The sequence below is a fragment of the Lepidothrix coronata genome, unplaced genomic scaffold, assembly GCF_001604755.1.
Source record: "Lepidothrix coronata isolate B3197 unplaced genomic scaffold, Lepidothrix_coronata-1.0 Scaffold102, whole genome shotgun sequence".
Classification (NCBI taxonomy): Eukaryota; Metazoa; Chordata; class Aves; order Passeriformes; family Pipridae; genus Lepidothrix; species Lepidothrix coronata.
In genome coordinates this window covers 1,109,822-1,128,672 of record NW_016690282.1, presented here as the reverse complement: position 1 = coordinate 1,128,672, position 18,851 = coordinate 1,109,822, and the positions used below count along the sequence as shown (strand labels likewise).

At 47.3% G+C, this 18,851-nt stretch overlaps 1 protein-coding gene across 1 annotated transcript; it reads right to left on the bottom strand.

The window, feature by feature from the left end:
• Positions 1 to 1,112: 1,112 nt before the first annotated feature.
• On the bottom strand, positions 1,113 to 10,239 carry RAC2 (ras-related C3 botulinum toxin substrate 2 (rho family, small GTP binding protein Rac2)). The gene is made up of 7 exons (XM_017823487.1): positions 10,026 to 10,239; positions 7,026 to 7,097; positions 5,691 to 5,808; positions 4,261 to 4,323; positions 3,412 to 3,571; positions 2,361 to 2,495; positions 1,113 to 1,586 (listed from the first exon to the last, which is right to left on the bottom strand). Exons 1-6 carry the CDS (start codon positions 10,058 to 10,060, stop codon positions 2,365 to 2,367), a joined length of 579 nt encoding a protein of 192 aa, XP_017678976.1. The 5' UTR covers positions 10,061 to 10,239; the 3' UTR covers positions 1,113 to 1,586; positions 2,361 to 2,364.
• Between the last annotated feature and the right edge of the window lie 8,612 nt (positions 10,240 to 18,851).

Below are 18,851 nucleotides of genomic sequence, written 5' to 3'. Positions count from 1 at the left end.
GGTAAAAGCCAAGGCTTAAAGACTAGAGAGGAAGTAATAAACCACTGGGAATACATTGGTTTGAGCAATGCTTAGAATTTTTAAAGGAGATTAGATCCCATTCTCAAGGGCTTTGTGTCCCTTGCCCTTCCACAGGTATATGCCCATACCAGAGACTTAATTTTTGTGCATCTGGATTTACGCTGACATAATTTACATTACCTTTGGATGGGCCCTGAGCATCCAGCAGCCCATGTGCAATGCAGATATTTGTGGGACTTACTGCCACAGGATGCCCTCCAGGGTTGCTCTGGACTTTATCAGTAGGCAATGTGTCACATCACTGAGTTAACTGCCTTATTTAGATCCAACCATGAATTGAAATTGCAGAAATTTCCCTGGCAGCAGGGTACCTCGGGGGCTTCACTGTGGTGGTTGTAGCTGGCACTACCCATGCACCTCCTCAGTGCAGGAAGCAGCCTTTGAAGCTCAGAAGTGTTGCTGCATCCAGGAATGATAACCTGACCCAACTCCATAGTTTCTCTGTGCCCTCCTAGGACTGCAGGATTTTGCAGTGCCAATCATTGCACCCTGAGCCCTCCTCCCTCCTGCAAGCAGTGGCAGTGGCAGCCACCCTGTAACACTTACTCTCAAGTCCCTGCAATGCATCAGGAAGGCAGGTGCTCACAGCTGCCAGATCCATAGTACCTCTGGGACCACTCTCTTCAGCTTAATTTTAGTGTCTTGGAGGCAATTTGTCTGGACTGGTGACTCATTCCTCCCTCTTTAATTTTTTTTCCCTGCCCTCCCCCTCCCTATTCTCTTTCTGACTGTGCCTAGCAGTATGCGTGAATGCTAGTACTGATATGACTCCTTGGGATGTGAGCTTAGGAAGATTAATGCAGCAGTGTTTTGGTGAAAGGATGTCCACAGCAACCTGCAGGGGCAGTCCTCACAGAGAGGAATCTGGGTCTGGGTGTCCCCTCCCAAAGCCTGCACCCCATCCTCTGTGGATCTTGGAGGGGAGACGACTCTTCCTTTGGACACATGGAGACTGAGAAGAGGATAGGCAAAAGCGAAGATGTAATCACCCCACTGCACACAATATTTGCACTTTACTGAGGAACGCAGGGGTCTCAGCTGAGAACTTAGCAACTTGGTGCATGAATCATGCCGTGTCTCTTCATCGAATAGTGGCTGGGGCTCATGAAGCTCAGTGTGGTTCTGCCTGGCTTGTTGTTGCTGAAGGAGGGGCACAGCTGGTAGGTGCCTCCACCCAGCTGTCTCATTGCTCACTGCTTCAGGGCTGTGTCCCCCCATGGTGCAACACTTCGCAGACATGGCAAGAATATGGTCTGTTTATTGGGTCTTATTCACTATGCTGTAACCTCAGGGGCCCAGTAAGAAGGGCAGGAGCAGGTGGGGTGAGTTGAGTGTGGGGAAGTTGTGCAAACTAACACACCAGTGCTACAGACCCACAACAGTCTTTCAAGCTGGCAGAAGTAAAAAAAGCACAATGACCGCCACAAGGTGCTGAGCTCTGGGAAGCTGGAGCCGTCACTCTCCTGTGTGCTGGGCAGCACCTGAGGTCAGGATGGGGCCAGGATCTATAGCCAAAAACACAACAGACCTCCTAATACCAGCTCAACTATTTTCCTGCCCTCCCTCCCTCTGCCCTGGTGATGGTGGGAGTATGAAGGGGCGGGGTCCCAATTAGGAAGCTCCCACTCTTCTCTCCCATCAAGTTTGGCCAGCTTTGCCTCTCATGCTGAAGCCTCTCTCCTCCCTCTGTTGACTTGATCTGAAGTGGAAGGGCAATTAGGGACAATACGAGGAGTAAAGGAGTTCTGGAGGAAAAGCTGCTGCCTGCCAATGAACGGCAACACAAAAACCCCCTTGAGGTGAGCAGGGCTTGGTAAGAGGAAGGGCCATTGGGCAGCTGCCATGAATACGGAACAGATTTTTCTTTTTTTTAATTATTTTTCTTTTTTTTTTTTCCATTCCTCTAGACAAAGGCTACGGCTTCATAGCTTTCAGAGCAGGTCATGCCCAGGGCAGCCTGGATGTAGTTCCCTCTGGCAGAAGGACAGACAGTTCTTGTCTGTGAGGACAAATGTGGAAAATCCTAGGCAGCCCTGCACCAGGAGATGGGAGCAAACTTGCCCATAGTCAAACAGAAAGGAGGGGGAAGTTGTTCTGGGGTCCATCATCCTATGTCCTGTCCTTTCCCCAAGCAGGACTGCTGTCTCCCTCTCTCTCTTTGAGGATGACCCATTCCACCAGGCTCAGCAGGTCACAGGAACCCAGTAGCCCTGACCATCTAGGTCCAGGAACAGGAAAGTGTCACTTGTGTCACTCCCTGGAATCCCTGTCACACTTACTTGCTTAGAGGAGGCTGCATACACGTTTCTTTGTCCGGGTGGGCTGTGGACAGAGGACTGCTCGGATGGCCTCATCGAACACCGTCTTGAGGCCGCGCTGCGTCAAAGCCGAGCACTCGAGGTATTTCACAGAGTCTGTTGGGAGGAAGCCGGGTGTTGTAATGGGGAGGAAGGGAGCTGGGGTAGGCAGTGGGGTACCCAGGTTTCTGTTGCTTGTGCTAGAAAGCAAGGCACCCGCCTCTTGCCCGAATTGAATAAATATATGTCAAGTGATCAAGGACATTACTCATTGTCAGGACACACTTCGCTCACTCACAGTCTTTTCTTAGGCAAAGCTTGCCAGCTGTACAAGACCAAGGTTTCCCTATTCTCCACCTTTGTAGCCAGAGCAGAGCCATTGTCTGGCTATGTTATCCTGGCCAGACATCCCCTCTGCTGAACTCCTGATTGAAAACTTCTCTCTTAAACTGTTTCCTACCCTCTCTCCTACCTCTGTGTGCCACCTCTGAGAAGAGAGGAGCAGGCATTTATGCATGTTCTGAGGTATAGAGGGGAGCTGATGCCCTTGAGCTGAATGGTAGCTCATACCTGGGGCTGCATGTATAAGCCCCAGAAGAACAGAAGCAGAGAGGGGAAGTTGCAGTTGCAACTCTTCCTGAGATGCTAAAAACTTCACTCTTCTACCTCTTTCCGGATGTAGAGGAGAGGCCTCTGCCCACAAGGCAGATGTGGCTTTCACAGAAAAATATTGTTCCCAGATAGAAGTAGCAGAGTAAAAGGGGAGGGGAATGTAAAAGCGTGTATTTGTGTGTTTATGTGGAGGATGGTGACCAGAGAGAACATTGCCAGATTGAGTCTTCCTTAATAAGCAGATGTCCTTCCTGATTCTCCCAAAATACATTTTGTCCCATGATCTTTGATGTGTCTCCTCGTGTCTCTCAGAGATTCCACTGTGAGATACCTCTACAAAAGCCTTAGTAGGTTGAGGGGAAGCCCTTATTTTCTGTCTCTCTCCTTTCAGTAGGTTCAAGATGTTTCCCCAAACACGTACCAATTTCCTTGGCCAGAGCAAGGCCCTGAGGATATGTAATGGGGGATAGCTTCTTCTCCTTCAGCTTCTCAATGGTGTCCTTGTCATCACGAAGATCCAGCTTTGTGCCCACAAGGATGATGGGAGTGCTAGGGCAGTGGTGCCGCACCTCGGGGAACCACTACCAGTGGAGCAAAATAGCAAAGATGTGAGAAGAGGTCATACATATGGGCATGCACAAGGGAAACAAAGAGGCACTCCAGAAAAAATGTCAGCAAGACAGCTAACAGCCTGTCCTTCCTCACATATATTGTTGGACCTTAAAACCTGGTCCAGGCCACTCCCTATTGCTGAATCCTCAGGCAAAACCTGACATGGAGCTCAAATTTTGTTAAGCAAAAGCAAAATCTGCTCTCTACCCTTCACCCTCCCATCCAGGAGGAACCTGAAAGTGGTAGGAAGGAGATACTGCTGTTCTCTTCATTAGTCTCTCCCTTACTCCCTCACTTTTCATCTAAAGGCTGTGGGTACCTGCTTCTCATACCCTATGGACTGATCCTGCATGTCTGTGCTTTGACAGTCTTGGCTGAAAGATGCCATCAGAATATAAGTCTGTGGTCTGACAGCAAAACAGCCCAGCAAGATGAATACTAGCCCATTAGTAGGATTGGCCACCTTCTTTGAGGTGAACCAGAAAAGGCGTCTGAAGGAGGCCGATATTTTAGTTCCTTCTGACCCACAGAAAAAAGATATGACCACTTTAAACCTAGACGTTCTATTGGTAGTCTCTTCCCACAGTCACTGTCTTTGCAAGACCACCACCAACCTCATCCCCCTTGCCCCCTGATGGACCAGCATACTCTGTCTCACCTTAGCACGGACGTTTTCATAAGATGCCGGGCTGACAAGGGAGAAACAGATCAGGAAGACATCCTGTAGGCATACAACCATGGTGCAGTTAGGATGAGAGCATGGGATGGCATGAGGAGTCGGGGAGGGAAGAGAAGATCTGTGTGGGAAGCACACTCCCTCTGCAGCAGAGGGTCATGCCAGGGGAAGCTGTCTCTCACAATGTAACACAGTCCTAGTCCTGACTGCTGCTTCTTGCCGCTGGAGGAGAGAAGGATGTTTGCTCCCATGACTCATGGTAACCATAGCCACCACTATCAGAAGAGCCAAATGGTCAGCTATGAGGATGGGGTTTTTGTGGTTGGCACACTCATCCTCATGGGAAATGGCCTGACAGTGTCCTGCTCATTTCTCACAGAACACGAGAGAGCTTTCAGGCCAAAATAATATTTTGCCTACAGCTGAGACAGAGCTAGGCTCAATCCAAAAAGTGCACATGCAGGACTCAGATGAGGTGGAGTTTCAGTTCTCCAGGTAAGAGATACATAGCATGGCATGGCAGAGTTTAGACTTCCATTATAACCAAACCAAACCAGCTCATCAAGGTAATAATTATTTCATCCAGCTTCACCTAGCTGGAACAGTGGTGTCAGACCCACCTATCCATTTCCATATTTCTAGAACCATAAGAGACAACAACCTAGGAGAACCATTCCCCCACCTTCCCTTGAGATGCATCCTAGAGCGGGTACGAGCATGTTGTTAACTATGCTTGCTTGTACTGACTGCAGAATGCAGCTTAAGCAAACAGCTTATACCTGGTTATACCTTCAGACCAGCACCTGATGCAGCAGGGTCTTTCTGAGCTTCCTAACTGACTACTTGAAAAACATTCTCTAGGGAAGATGATCTTTAAACCCTGAAATCACTCTGTCAGTGTGATAAAAAAATGGTGAACACAGTATCTGAGGCATCCATTTGTTCTGCTCCAGGCATTAGCAGATCAAACAGGTGTCCACACATCAGATATCTTTTAAAAGGCAGAATCCAGAATAGTGGGTTCACAAAAATGTGAGAAGATCCTGCCTCAGCTCCTAAATTCCTCAAGCCACTCTAACTTTACAAAAGGAGATTTTTTTTACCAGGCCTGTGTAAGGCATCTGCCCCACACTGAAGTCAGTGTCAGCTGGCTTCAAAAGTGTCTTTGAATGTCTTGCTTTTCTTGCTCAGTTATACCAGTAATGGAAGTTTAGATAAAGGCTCCAAAATATCCTTAGCTGTCTTTTAACTTTTGGGTTTCAAGGCACTTGTATATCAATAGAGATATTCTCAGAAAAATGCAGAGATAGTAACAGTCCTGTCACTGTTTCATGGGACGTGTTGTTTTTTGCAGTGAGGAATGGAGGTGTATCTGAGGGAGGAAGGCAGGAGGGGCATGGAGTGTGACCCACCGTCTGCGGGTAAGAGAGTGGCCTCAGCCTGTCATAGTCTTCTTGTCCAGCAGTATCCCATAGTCCCAGATTTACAGGCTTGCTGTCAACCATCACATTGGCAGAATAGTTATCAAACCTGAAATTCAGAGACGTAGGCCATGAAACAGGAGAAGAGGGAGCCCTTCCAGTAGTGTAGTGGGGTTCACTAGATACATTCAGGAGCAAAGGGTAGAGATCCCTCTTCTCAGCTCACTTGAGTGATGCTGTGAACCTCCCTCTTATGGATTTCCCACTCAGCATCAACCTCCTCCCTATCATTCAGCTGTCCTGGACAGGTCCTTGGCTGCAGCTCCACCTTTGATACCTTACATACAGATCCACAAACCCTTTCATTTGCCCTTTCTTTCCCCGATATCCTTCCCACAACTATGTCTACCCTTGCACCAAGCCCCTATCTTTTTTTTATTATCTTTTTTTTATGCTTTAAAACCTAGTTTTAAACCTAGTTTAAAAGTGAAGAACTCATGTCTCTGTAGCTCCCCCAGAGCCCTGCACTCCTGAACAGCCCTGCCGGAATTGAGGACAATGTGTCCCCTTACTCTTTGACGACTCAGCTTGAAATATTTGAGAACGGCTGTCAGGATTGCACACTTGGGACTAAAGACTTAATGGGAAAAAAAGGACATTAAAATAATAGAGATGTTCTTAGAAATTTTTATTTCCTGGTCCCTTTGGTGGTTTTTTTCAGACTAAGGCAAGGGAACCAGCACAAAGGCCTTGTGAATGTGTTCATGGTGTATGCTGACATTGTGTTCATGGTGTATGCTGACATTGTGTTCATGGTGTATGCTGACATTGTAAGGGACATGATTTAGTAGTGGACTTGGCAGTGCTAGGCTAATGGCTGGACTTAGTGATCTTAGAGGTCTTTTCCAACCAAATCAGTGACTGCTCTAATGACAGCGAGTGCCTTGTACAAGGAAGGAAGTGGGGACCCTTGTCCATCTAACTGCATTCTCTTGGATCCAGCCCAATTCCTGTAGCCTAGTGCCTGTTTGTTTTGCCTAGCAGGATCCCATCTACTACTTGTAAACTTAGCAAGCAGATAGACCTTGAGTTGGCTTGAGTCTCCCAAATATTCCATTTATACCAGTGTTTTATGAGGTCACTCATGCTTCTGGTGAAAGGTAACAGATCCAAAGTGTAAAGCCCCCTTGCTGGTTTGTCAGACCTTCCTCTGCTTGGCATGGAGACAGTGACCAATGGAGCACGCAACAAAGGGTTACTGCACTCCTTTGCATCCTGCTTGCCATGCCTCCCACCCACTCCAGGACCTGTTTATGCGTTACTCACACAGTGGGGATGTATTCTCCTGGGAATGCATTAGTGGTGTAGCTGATAAGGAGACAAGTTTTTCCCACAGCTCTGGAAGAGAAAGAAAAAATAGCAGGAAATTGTTACAGTGCAGGCAGTCTTGCTAGGGTGAGATGGAGATGGGGCAATCCTTCCACACTTCTAAACTAGTCCTGTCAGGCGACCCCTGGAAGCAGAAACACATTCACAGGACCAGACAGCGCGTAACCATAGGTTAGACAACCAGCAGGAAGAAAGACAGGATGTCACCCAGAAATGTTTGTTGTCTTCGAGCATGAAGGCTTGTTTTTATGGTCTACTACAGAGATCACTCAGCTAAAACACATCCACTCTGAGATGGAAGTGAGAGCCTCACATTTTCCAGAGCATGCACAGTGCTGTATACTCACAACCAGGGCTGGTGCACTGATTCAGTGCCATGACAAAGCTGCAGAGCCAACCTCAGCACTCAGATACAGGCACTCCTGCCTGCTTTTGAAGGTCTTGTGGCCAGGAACTGGTAGCAACTTTTCCTGACTTAGCCATGCCATGTCTCAGTCTTTCCCAGCTACAGTAAGCTGCAGCATCACCCACGCAGACAGCTGTAAGCAACCAGCAAGGTGCCTGTACCCCATGGCTGACAGAGGCTGCTGCTGATGTTTCTGAGCTAAAAGCTGGTGCTTCCTCTCTCCTTAGCCACCTACACACCCATGCTGCAGCAGGGTGGAGCGCAAATAAGCCAGGGTAGCAGCACAATCCAGACCGAGTGAGAGTATTGGTGGGATAAGGAGGAATAAGGCTATGAAGTGGAGGAGGAGTTGTCATGAGCAAGGCGAAGACTGTGGTGAGCGAAAGAATAAGTGAAAAGAAATTGGTAGAAAAAAAAGCAGCCAGGACAGGTGCAGGAAAGAAAATCCTTCTTCTGCTGGGATCCTATTTCTCAAGTTTGTGTGGCCTGGGAAAGCCCTGCCATGTTTCAGCTACAGAACACTTGAGGTGGAGGTAATGAGAGCAACCTGCCTCTGCTAGCACAGCCATAGGATGTGGGAGATGTCTTTCCCGGGGCAAAGGCTGGAATTCTGCTGCTGGGGATGCTGAAACCATCTCAGCTGTACCTGCAAAGTCCCTGTCACAGAGCTGCAGCCCTGTCTTTTTGTGTGCCCTTGACAGGCACGGCTGGTATCTTCACTATGGTCACAAGGCACCTGTCTCAGTCACTGGACTGTGGGGCAGCTGAGGAGAAGCTGAGCTCTTTGGTGTGCTCTGACATTTGTTTCTTCCTCCTGCCACTCCAATTTCTTAGATCCTCCTCTCTCAGTCCCTTCATTTTCCCCAGCTCCATTGCTTCCCTGTTATCATAGAGATATTGAGGGAGGGCCAAGGATGCTTGTTGAAACTCTACAGGTGATATTTCAGGAGATCTATGGGCCTGTGAGTGGGTCAGTCATGGAAGAGGGGGAGTTTCTGAATTGATGTGGTTGAACAGAGAGGACCACAAAGGATCAGTGAAGGATTGAAGGTTAAAACAGAGCCGAGGTTAGTGACACCTGCAGGTTCCTGTGACTGAACTCGGGGAGTGTTAAGAGGACAGCGATGTGCGATGGAGGGGTCAATGGGGGCACAACAGCTATGGGGCAACACGCAGGTTTAGCTGAGTAATGTGGTTGGTAGGGTTGAGGCAAGAGGGAACAATGGCTGGTATGGCTGGTGGGGAGGTGACGGGTGGTGAACCAAGAGCTCAGAGCAATGGGGGGATGACTGGACTGCTGTGTTGCAAGATGGTGAGAGGTGTACAGAGAAGCAAAACGATGGGACAGAAGACATTTAAGAGGAACCGAGGTCAGAGGGGTTGAGAGCAGGACATGTTGTGAGGTTAGCCATGATATGAGGGGAATACTGCCTTGAGGGAAGGCTACAGATTTGGTGCAATGTGTGAGGGGCAAACTAGGGGGGTGCGTAACAGGGCAACAGAGAAATGCCCAGTGGAGTTGTTCATCCAGCTCTAGTTTGAAGCCTTCAGGGGACTTTTCTTAGAGGTAAAGTTTTTTTATTTGGGGCTCTTTCCTTGTCCCTTCTCCCCATTCCCTTACTCAAGCCCCTGAGAACATGTCTGACATGTACTGTTATGTTTGCAGACGACTTCTTCCCCAGGCGAGTTTTGAAGGAGGAAGTGACTGTGGGGAGCAGGACTGCTGCAAATGTCTCTTCATTTGCTACCTTATAGCTGCCCCAGTTAACAGCCTGGCCAGCTTCCAGATGGGAAATGAATTAAGCTACTCCATCCCGAATGTGCACTTTCCTCTCTCCCTTTGTTACATCTATTCATCCCACAGGGCAAGAAGAGGACCTGTCCACTCCATCCCTCCTGCCCCAAGCGGTGATGACTGTTTCACTTGTTGATGGCTTGGATCAGGCCATTTCCAGGAATCATGGGCAGTGAAGCCACCATGATGTGAAGGCAAGGTTTTGTTACCTCCCACCCCCAAAGTGGCCTGTACTTGTGCCTATCTCAGTGGAAAGGGCTCCTCCTCCTCGTGCCCACAGAAACTCCTTGCCAACAGTCTCCACTATACCTCAATAGAGAGATTATGCACTGAGAAAAGCTGAACACATAGATCCTGGTGGACATCTCATCAGGACCATAGTGCCATTCCCTCTCCCAGTCATTCCCAGTGAGCAGATGGCTTTCAAGGAAGGAGCCATTCACCTGCAGGACAGCACTTGCACCTCTCAGGTTTTAAATCTGACCCCTGCCTACAAAGTTGAATCTGGCAGGAACACCATCACCTCCTGTGCATGGGACAGGATGGCCTTCAAAATGCCCTCTTCCATACTCTCCCCAGAGGAAAGTCCCTTGCCCTGGGAAGGGAGGGGCGAGCAAGTAGTAGCAAGCCTGCAGGAGGTCAGAAGCAAAGCTGGGGAAGTTTCATGAGGCAGACACCTTTTTCTCATGCCCCTTGTCCCCTCCCCACAACCACAGCAAACCCGCAGAGTACCTACCCGTCTCCTACCACGACACACTTGATGGCTTGCATGGCTCTGGACCCGTAGTGGAGGACAGTGCTCGGGGCAAAGGAAAGTCAGGCCGAGGCAAACAGCAGGGAGAGATGGGCAAATGTGGGTATCAGCCCTTGTGCTGCAGTGAATAGCAGGTTGCAAGGAGGGAGGAAGTGGAAGAGGGAACTTTACTCGACAATCACCCTCCGGGCCCTCCTCCCCTCCCACCGCAAGGCAGCTCTGTGGCAGAGGCCGTTAGCTGAAGGCGGAGCAGGCGTGGCTTCATGGCTGGGATGATGACTATTGTAATATTTTTTGTTCTCACACACACCCTCTTCCCATCTCATTGCAGTGAACGGCTGAGGGCACCAAACTGCTTTTCCAGGGTAGCTGAACAAGGGTTAGAAGTGGGGTGAGAAAGCAGATGGGTGGATTTTTCTCTTCCCTCCTTTATGATCCAAATTTTGGAGGAGATATAAGCAGGGAAGGGCAGCTGAAGTGGAAGTAGTGGGGTGATGAGGGCTAATGAAGGTTTTTCAGGTTTTCCCAGGGCCCCTAAGCATCAAGGGCGAAACATCACAAGGAACAATTCCTCTGTGATGGCTGAACAGGGAATTTATGCATCCCCTAGGAAGCAACTGCCACCATATGGCTGTCTGCTCTATCCCTCCTCTCCTGTGGGGAAAAGGTACTCCCTCACTTTCTCACCTGCCCAGACTTCTAGTACAAAGAAGCGTTGTGTGAACCTGTGTGTTCACCATGAAGGTGAGCAAATGCATCAAGGGATGCAATTAACTGTTTTCTCTCCCCTGACAGTACTGTGAGAGCCAATACTGGTGGATGAGAGAAGCCCCTGAAAACCAGTCTCTCCTGTCCAACCTTTCCTCTACTGTGCAAAAGCAGCCAGTGGAAACTTCTGCCAGACCCCTCCTTTCTTGTCATAGAATAGTTTGGGTTGGAAGGGACCATTAAAGGCCATCTAATCCAACCCCCTGCAATGAGCAGGGACACTTTCAACTAGATCAGGTTGCTCAGTCCTGTCCAACCTGACCTTGAATGTTTCCAGGGATGGGGCATCCACCACTTCTCTGGGCAACTTGTTCCAGTGTTTAACCACCCTCAACATAAAAGAACTTCTTTCTTATATCTAATCTGAATCTACCCTCTTTTAGTTTAAAACTATAACCTATTGTCCTGTCACTACAGGCCCTACCAAAAAGCCTGTACTTGTCTTTCTTATAGGTCCCCTTAGTGTATTGAAAGGCTGCAATAAGGTCTCCCCAGATCTTTCTCTTCTTCAGGCTGAACGACCCCAACTCTCTAAGGCAGTCCTCATTGTACTCAGAAGATAAAAGATTTGTAGAGCTAATCATCAAGGGAAGCAAGCACGCTAAGAAAGAAGAGACAAAGAGCATAATGATCCCAGGAAGCTCTACCCCTTCCTTTCCCTTATCGAAATAAGGGTCTGCCTCCTCTTCCTTCCTTCTCCTCCAAGCAACATTAAGCCTGGAAAAGCATGTATGTATGAATATCTGTGTGTTCCAGCCTGAACTGAGGAGTGGATGGGCAGGAGATGCATTTTATAGAAGATAGGGTATGGTGGCACAGAATTAATTAGAATTTCCAGGCTTAGTTGGGAGGCCAGTAAGACCAAGAACAGTGAGTTTTTAGCTGGGATATTCCTGAAGGAAGGATCTCTGAATAAAAGCATTTCTCCAAAGGTTGATGGACTTTGCGCTGCTGCAGCCATGGGAGGCTATTGTGACTGACCTGCTCTGAAGGAGAGCTCTCCCATCTGTCACTCAGCACTGGCCACAACCCAGAAATCTTCAACCATGGAATGTTTCCAAGTCTTACAGCTATTTCAGAAGCACAAAGTGACCAACTGTACTAGGTGTTCCCTCTGTGGGGGGTAGGGAAAGGGGAGGAAGGAAACCCAATGATACTTCTGCAAGTGAGAGCAGGAACAGGCCACAGGAATACAGGTCAGAGAAGGATATAAGGGAGAGGGATAAAGGCTGTTACAGAGGGGAGCTGGAAAGGACAAGCAGACACAGAATGTAATGGGCCAGGAGGTGGGGACTCAGAAGAGAAGGCAGGTGTGTCTGGTTCTAGAGAATGCTACTGGTGGATGGAGAACAACCATTATAACTCCCTGGGCAGTCAGACACATTGAGAGCTCTCTGTGGGAGACATCTGGGTGACAAGTGAGGGCTCAGGGAGCTGGAGCTGATAGAGTATCTGCAGATTCAAGGAACTCTACGTTGGGCAGGCAGCCTGGAACAGGCACTCAGCAACTTAACCCCTTTCTCGTAATACTACAGTTAGAATCATCTTCTCCAAAGGAACAGTTCACTTTTCCCCATATATTTGCTCTGAAGGTTTTCAATAAATCTTACGTGTCTGGGGAGAAGCAGGTGGGAAGAAAAGAGAGTGAACACCTGGAGTGAGAAGGATGTCGACTGAGGGGAAAAGAGCTGGGGAGAGCTGGAGAATACATACTCTTACCTGGGAGAGAGTAAGTCATATGACAGTGCTAGGGATGGGATTCAGGCTAAGGCAGACTGGATGGAAAACTGACCAGTGGCCCAATAGGACCTGGTGGCAGGGATAAACAAGGACCACTGATCTGCTGAATGCCAGTGTGTGCTTTTCTCCTTGTTGTCTAGCACATGGGCTTATGGGACTGGCAGTGTAGAAGGGACTGGAGAAGCAGAAAACCAGTTAAATTGGTCAGGTAGGAGGGATTGTTCAGGTGAGCCTCATGTCAAAGACACTGTAAATTCTGCATGGCCGACAATGAGCTATGGAAGTCCTGGCAAGAACCCATTTCTGGGCAAATTACTTTTGGAAGATGATTCCCTGCAACCACTATGGAATCAGTTCTTGTCCAGTCAGAGGTCTATGCTGGGAATCCTTCCTCCAATGGTGCCTCTGTAGGGGGACAATAGGGATCCACATAAAAACTGCTAGGGTGTTTCTTTCCATTATATTTAAATTACTTAAAATGGTATATTACATTCAAATAGCATATATAGTAATCACTCTGAGAACCACTGGCACCTGCTGCATTAAAATATCTCATTTGTACATGCTGCAGAAAAAAGAGGGAACCTGCAGGAAGGAGCCACATAACCCCAAAATGAGCACATACAGATCAGTTGCTGCTGCTTTGATGTCCTCTTACACCACCAAGAGGTGCTCTTCACATGAGTTTCCTTCTGTATGTGCAGTGGGGCTGAGGGAAGGCAGGCACACATTTAGGGTTTCTTGTTCCCTTCAGTGAGTTTGAGGGAGACACTTACGGGAAAGAACTGCTCAGTGAGATAGTTTTGCTCTGAGAGACTTTCAGGGTCCTGAGCTGGGTCACAAGGGAGGAAATGTATGATACCATTTTTCCCCCACAAGGACCTAAAGCAGCGAAGATCACTTATCTCTCCCTCTCTTTCTCTGGTGTTCTGCTTCCTCAAGGATTATGGGCAAAGGGTAAGAGGGAGTCTTTCAGAAATGGTGTCTGCACATCACAGCCCTGCACAGGAGGGCAGGAACTGAGCAGGAGGCTTGTTCTTCAGCACAGAGTAGCAGGGAGGATTCTTTCATGGAGGAAGCACAAGGCTCATTTCTTTGCACACAAAGCACATGGTCACAGCATGTATTCTCATTACCCTGGGTCCTGATAGGATTTATTTGAAGTGAGCTCTCTCTCAGGCAATCCTGAGTGGCCATGAGAACTTTTCTCTGTATGTTGAGCCCCCACCGGGGTAAAGAGCAATTTGCTTCAGCCTGACTGGGCTGCAAACTTGCAATATGCCCTTTCTGCACCTTCCCACTTCCCTATTGACACAGCTTCATGCCATCTGTCCCCTGCTTTTAGTTCTTGCTTTGCCACTTCTCTTTTCCAAAATTCCCCCCCCTCCAACTGCTGCAGTTTCTCAGGCTTGCCACACTTCTTTGAAAAGCCTACCCTAACTTCAGAGCTCAGATCATAACTGAAGTGGGTGATGATGTTCTGCAGTCCCTGTTAGAGAGGTTGCGGAGTTGTTTCATACCAGGTCTGTTTTCTGACATGGCCATACCAAAGGCCTCTCTAGCCAAAATTTATTCTGTTAAGAAAAAGCTTAGAAAAAGAATGAAGTTTCCAATCCTGAACACAAACTATTTACATTTACATCCATCATAAGCAACTCAGCTTGCAAATGGTGTTTACTGAGTTTTGAACCTGTCTTACTCATGGGCTTTTCTGGAGACCAGGCTTACTGCAATCAAGGACAGGTGGTCCATTCCTGATACCCTGTGTTATGGAGGCTCCTCTGTCTCCAGAGTGAGTGCTCTCAGCCTTTCTGCTTTGGGACAAAACAGCAGGTCCACTGCCATTCTCCTACCCGGAGCAGTGAAAGCAGTTCCCCTCCTCCACCCCTTCTGCATTATATATCTGGGTAAGCAGAAGACCATGGCGCAGACCTTTGGGCATCAAGGTCTTTGTGATCACTGTTTCATACTTGCATTTCCCTCGATTAAGAAATTGTTCACAAACTCTCTATCATACTGGATTTTTTATGGCTTGGCCTTGTCTGATTCTCTGTACTTCTGCAGGTCCCCAGTGATTCTGATATGGGCTTCCATTCCCACAGACATTTTACTCTCAGACAGCGACAACCCCATCTCACTAATACCAGCCTGCTACAGTAATGGCAATAAATACAGATCAATATCTAACTGTGCATTCTTTCCCACAAGGTGCTTAGCTTATTCAACATTTTTCACCTGCCTGTTGTAGAGCAGAGTAACGGGGACTAGAAATCACACGTGTATATTCTAACCAGAGTGGCAACTTGACTCCCCTGCCTGCTAGCACTCTTTATACATTATGAGATGTTAGATATACTATGTTTTGTAAAACCAGATCTAATATGTATTTTTACTGGTAAGTGATGGTGTCTTCTAGGAAGGCTGCATCAAGGAAGTGAAAAGAGATACTTAGAGGACTAAGGAAATCTATAGCTACTCTGTTTTACAAGACTAATATTTCCTGAACTACCAAAGTAAAATATTGTGCTTCCCTTTTACCATTTTATTTCAAAGGCATAAACCTTCAGTCTTGCTGCACTTCCAAGTCCAACAAAAAAATCCCTCTGGCTCTTCATTCAGGTTTATCAGACTCTAAGTGACCCTTCTGTAATCTTTATAAGAGGGGATTTTTTTTGCCTGCAGCCTTTTAAAATCATCATTTTTCTACCTTTAAAATAGACTCTAGTCCCCTCCATACCCAACCTGAATGTCACCATAAACCTCCTGAAGGAGCTATTGAATTTGTACAGACCTGTACTTTGTTTCTGTGTGGATAGTTGTGGGAATACAGTTGACATGTTCAGCACAGAAAAATACAAGGCACTTTGTCACTGTCTTTATCCCCTTGAAAGTATCCCTTTGAAAGTAGTAAGAAATATTTTTTTAATTTATTTACAAAACTATTTTAAGCCTGTACAAGAAAAGTGCGCCCACATTGTTGGTTTGATATTTTCCTTTGTAAACACCAGAACAACAGATATTTCCAGCTCAAATTTGTGTCTCTGTAGAGTCAGAGAGCATCTGGGGAGAAAAATTGGTCCCTGGCACAGGAGGCACAGGGAACAGCCTGGAGTATTGATCCGTAGCAGTCTGTCTAATCTGACTATGCTTGACGAGGTGAGAACTGCTGCACCATTGCACACGCTCTCACCTTTTGCCTGTATAGCCCCAGCCTGAGATAACCACAGCTGGGAAGGATGTGCAGTGGCAGAAAAAATTACGAGATCTACCCCCAGTCCCGTATCAGAAGTGCTGATTTCCAGGGATCTGTTTCTTCCCGATCCTATTCCAAACAGCTCCTTCATCCCTTCCTTCCTTTCCTTTTTTCTCCCTCATTCTCTCTGTCATTGTATTTTCCTTTGGTTTCACCCCCACCCGTTTTCACTTGAAATAACACGGGCTGTTTTGTAGCCCGTTCATGGTCTTTTCATGCCACAACCACAGAACATGTTACTTACCTTAAGGATGTTTCCAGACATATTGCTGGCTGGGGTAGTATGGGTGTCCACTTGAGTTCACTACAGATCCATATTGCTGGTCTGGGATGCTCAAGCAGACTGATCTCTCACCTGGTTCAAGGTTTCCTCAAGAGAGGAACTGGTTGTTTTTCTCCAGGGTAAGCCTGGAATCAAACTAGTTTTTCCACCATGTGAATCAGTGGGGAACTAAGGACCTGGAGAGGGAGACATACTTAAACCCTACACTTTGGAAAGAATGGGAGATGCTCTAGGCTTAGCTTAGTTTTATGATCCTATCTCTGTTGTGTATCTTCATGAGAAAACATCTCACAGGTGTTTCATTTTTACATGAAATAGACTTATGCAGTTTTTTAACTGTATGTTTCCCATTCAGACTCCTCCGGCTGAAATAACTGAAAGCATTTAAAGGGCATCAAGGCCGGCCACTGTTACAGCAAGGCTACCAGAACAGGGGAATGCAAGTAGTGGAAGTGATCATCGAACTGAAATGGTAGTAAGGTCTCAAACAGGGCAGTCAGACATTTCAACAGGCAGGCAGGAAAAGCTGTGAGAAGGAAGCATCAAGGAGCTGGAAAGATGAAGCAAATATGGACTAGAGACACAGGGGCAGGTTTTGCCCTCTGTTCTAGTGGCTGAGAGTACTTTGCAGTGCACAGAGGCATCCATTTTGGTATTTGCAGGGTGCTTGTGGTTTGACTTGCCCGCAGATGCATGTGTAACAACAGCCCTTAACAAGCTGTCTGTATATGTCTCCTACCTTTGAGGCAGGCAAGATCAGGTCTTTCAAGGGAGTATTTTAGGTTGACATGTCTGCTTGATGTCAGTTGCAATACTGCTGACATGATTTTTTTGTGGAAAACAGTGATGGAAGGAAGGACTAGAAGTGATGCACCAGACCCAGTCTCAATGCAGGAACTGGGGCTCTGGGCTGGACTGTGGGGCAGTGAGTTCTCGTCTTATGTGGCCCAGAATCTCAACACAGAAATTTAGTTTACAAAGGGCGAGCTTTTGGCAATTTGCATCCCAAAGGCAGGCCTCTGATAACTTTTAAGCATGGACATTGGGTGTAATGAAGGTCCAGACAGATTCTCTTCTCCTTCCTTTTACCACTCCTGAATGAGTTTCTAGTTGCTTCTTTGTAAATATAGACACTGACCATGGAAAGTGAGTCCTAAATGTTTGCCACTGACTGTTCCAAAAGGTCACAGGTTGTTTGGGAGCCTGGCTGTTTAAACTGATTCTGGATTTCTGCCACCACTTGTCATCTTTCAGGTGGGGATACCTCCCATTCTTCACTGGAGGTTCATCAGAACTCTGTCCTCTCCAGTAACAGCAGTGAACCTACAGCATAACCACAGGTTAGAGCAAATGGAAGAGACTGAGAGGAAAGGAGGGCAATCTGTGTTTTTCTTTCTGAGGTTGAATGGCCCTAAAGCAATGGAGCTTAGCCAGAGTGTTCAGGCATCAAGCCTTTTAAAGGGCCAGTTATTCTCTCCAGAGGACTTCAGATCAGACTCAGTTAATAGGAGTGTAGGAATGTAATAGCTCTTCCTTTCCTAGTGAGTCAAGGACCTTCAGCCTCACAGGAGCCGATGCTAAATGGTGATAAGTGTACATACATGCTGGCTCTATCTGCATAACGAGTTAGAAAGCCTTTTCTTATTTTTCTACATGTGCAATGCTCTTGCAAACTCTACCTTGCTGTCTCATGGAAAGAAGGTAGCTAGAAGTCTGGCCCTGTTTTTTTCTGCCCTGCTTAAGGGCCAATGTGAGTACAGCAGCAGGTCAGGCAGTTAAGGATGTAGAGTGCTTCAGAGTTAAGTGTTCACACATGGAGAGGAGCCGACCCTCTACAGCTTCACTCCTGCTAGAGGAGGCAAGAGCCCTGTTTGGGCATCACACCTGTTTTGAATTTTGCCCTTGACCTATTTATTCAATCACCAGTTCTTCTGGGTCTAACATGGTCCTCTCCTGCATGCTTCTAATTTTCCTCACATTGCCTACATCACAGGTCTACCACATAAATCACGTGGCAACCAAAAGCAACTCAAGGGGAAGCATATAGTCTTCTGGAGCTGTGTGAAGGAGAGCACCTCTCTGCTTCACAGCAGAACAGAGCAGCAGAAATGCCTTCAAAATAGTCCTGCTAATGCCAGCTCTCTCACCAGCAGGAATATTGCTAAACCTGAGAGAGGTCTTAATTTCTTCATAGTTCGCTCTATCCTGACTTACAAGGTTTCCAAGAAAAACAGTTTGTTAGTGAGTTAGTGGGCACTGAGGGAGGAAGAAGAAACTGACAGCTTTATTCTCCCCTCTATCAACCATCTTCCAATTTTGGAGTGTTCATTCCCATCCCTACCCCCTCCACCTGCTGCAGAATTAACACAGGAGGAATCTTTCCTTTAGAATGAAACCACTTCCCCAATCAGATGGGTTTTCTGAATCAAGAACTTCCTTTTTTCCCCCCCCTCTCTCCTCAGAGTATTTCAGACAAAAACCCAAAGTACTATCAGCCTCTCACAGTTCATTTCGGTTCCCTCAAAGAGAGATTCTCAAAAAAGCTGCTGGGATGGAAATGCATCTGTGCATTTGTATTTCAGAAGTAGCCAGTGAGCCCCTGTTAGGTCACAGAAGTATGCACATACAGTTTCCTTCTCTGAGGCAAGCTCATGACATGTGATCAGAGGGACAGGGAGAGGAAGGGAGGAGTCACAGGGCAACCCGCCCCCCATAATTCTGCTGCGGTCTTGGTCACTGGCTCCAAGTTGTTTCAGTTCTGTGA

What these genes read in the sequence shown, in the direction of transcription:
- RAC2 (XM_017823487.1), bottom strand. Translation starts at nt 10,060, where the DNA reads ATGCAAGCCATCAAGTGTGTCGTGGTAGGAGACGG. An exon ending in TGTGTCGTGGTAGGAGACGG is followed by an intron (nt 7,098 to 10,025) that starts GTAGGTACTCTG and finishes TTTCTCTTCCAG; the next exon opens with AGCTGTGGGAAAAACTTGTC. An exon ending in TGCTCTGGCCAAGGAAATTG is followed by an intron (nt 2,496 to 3,411) that starts GTACGTGTTTGG and finishes TCCTCCCAACAG; the next exon opens with ACTCTGTGAAATACCTCGAG.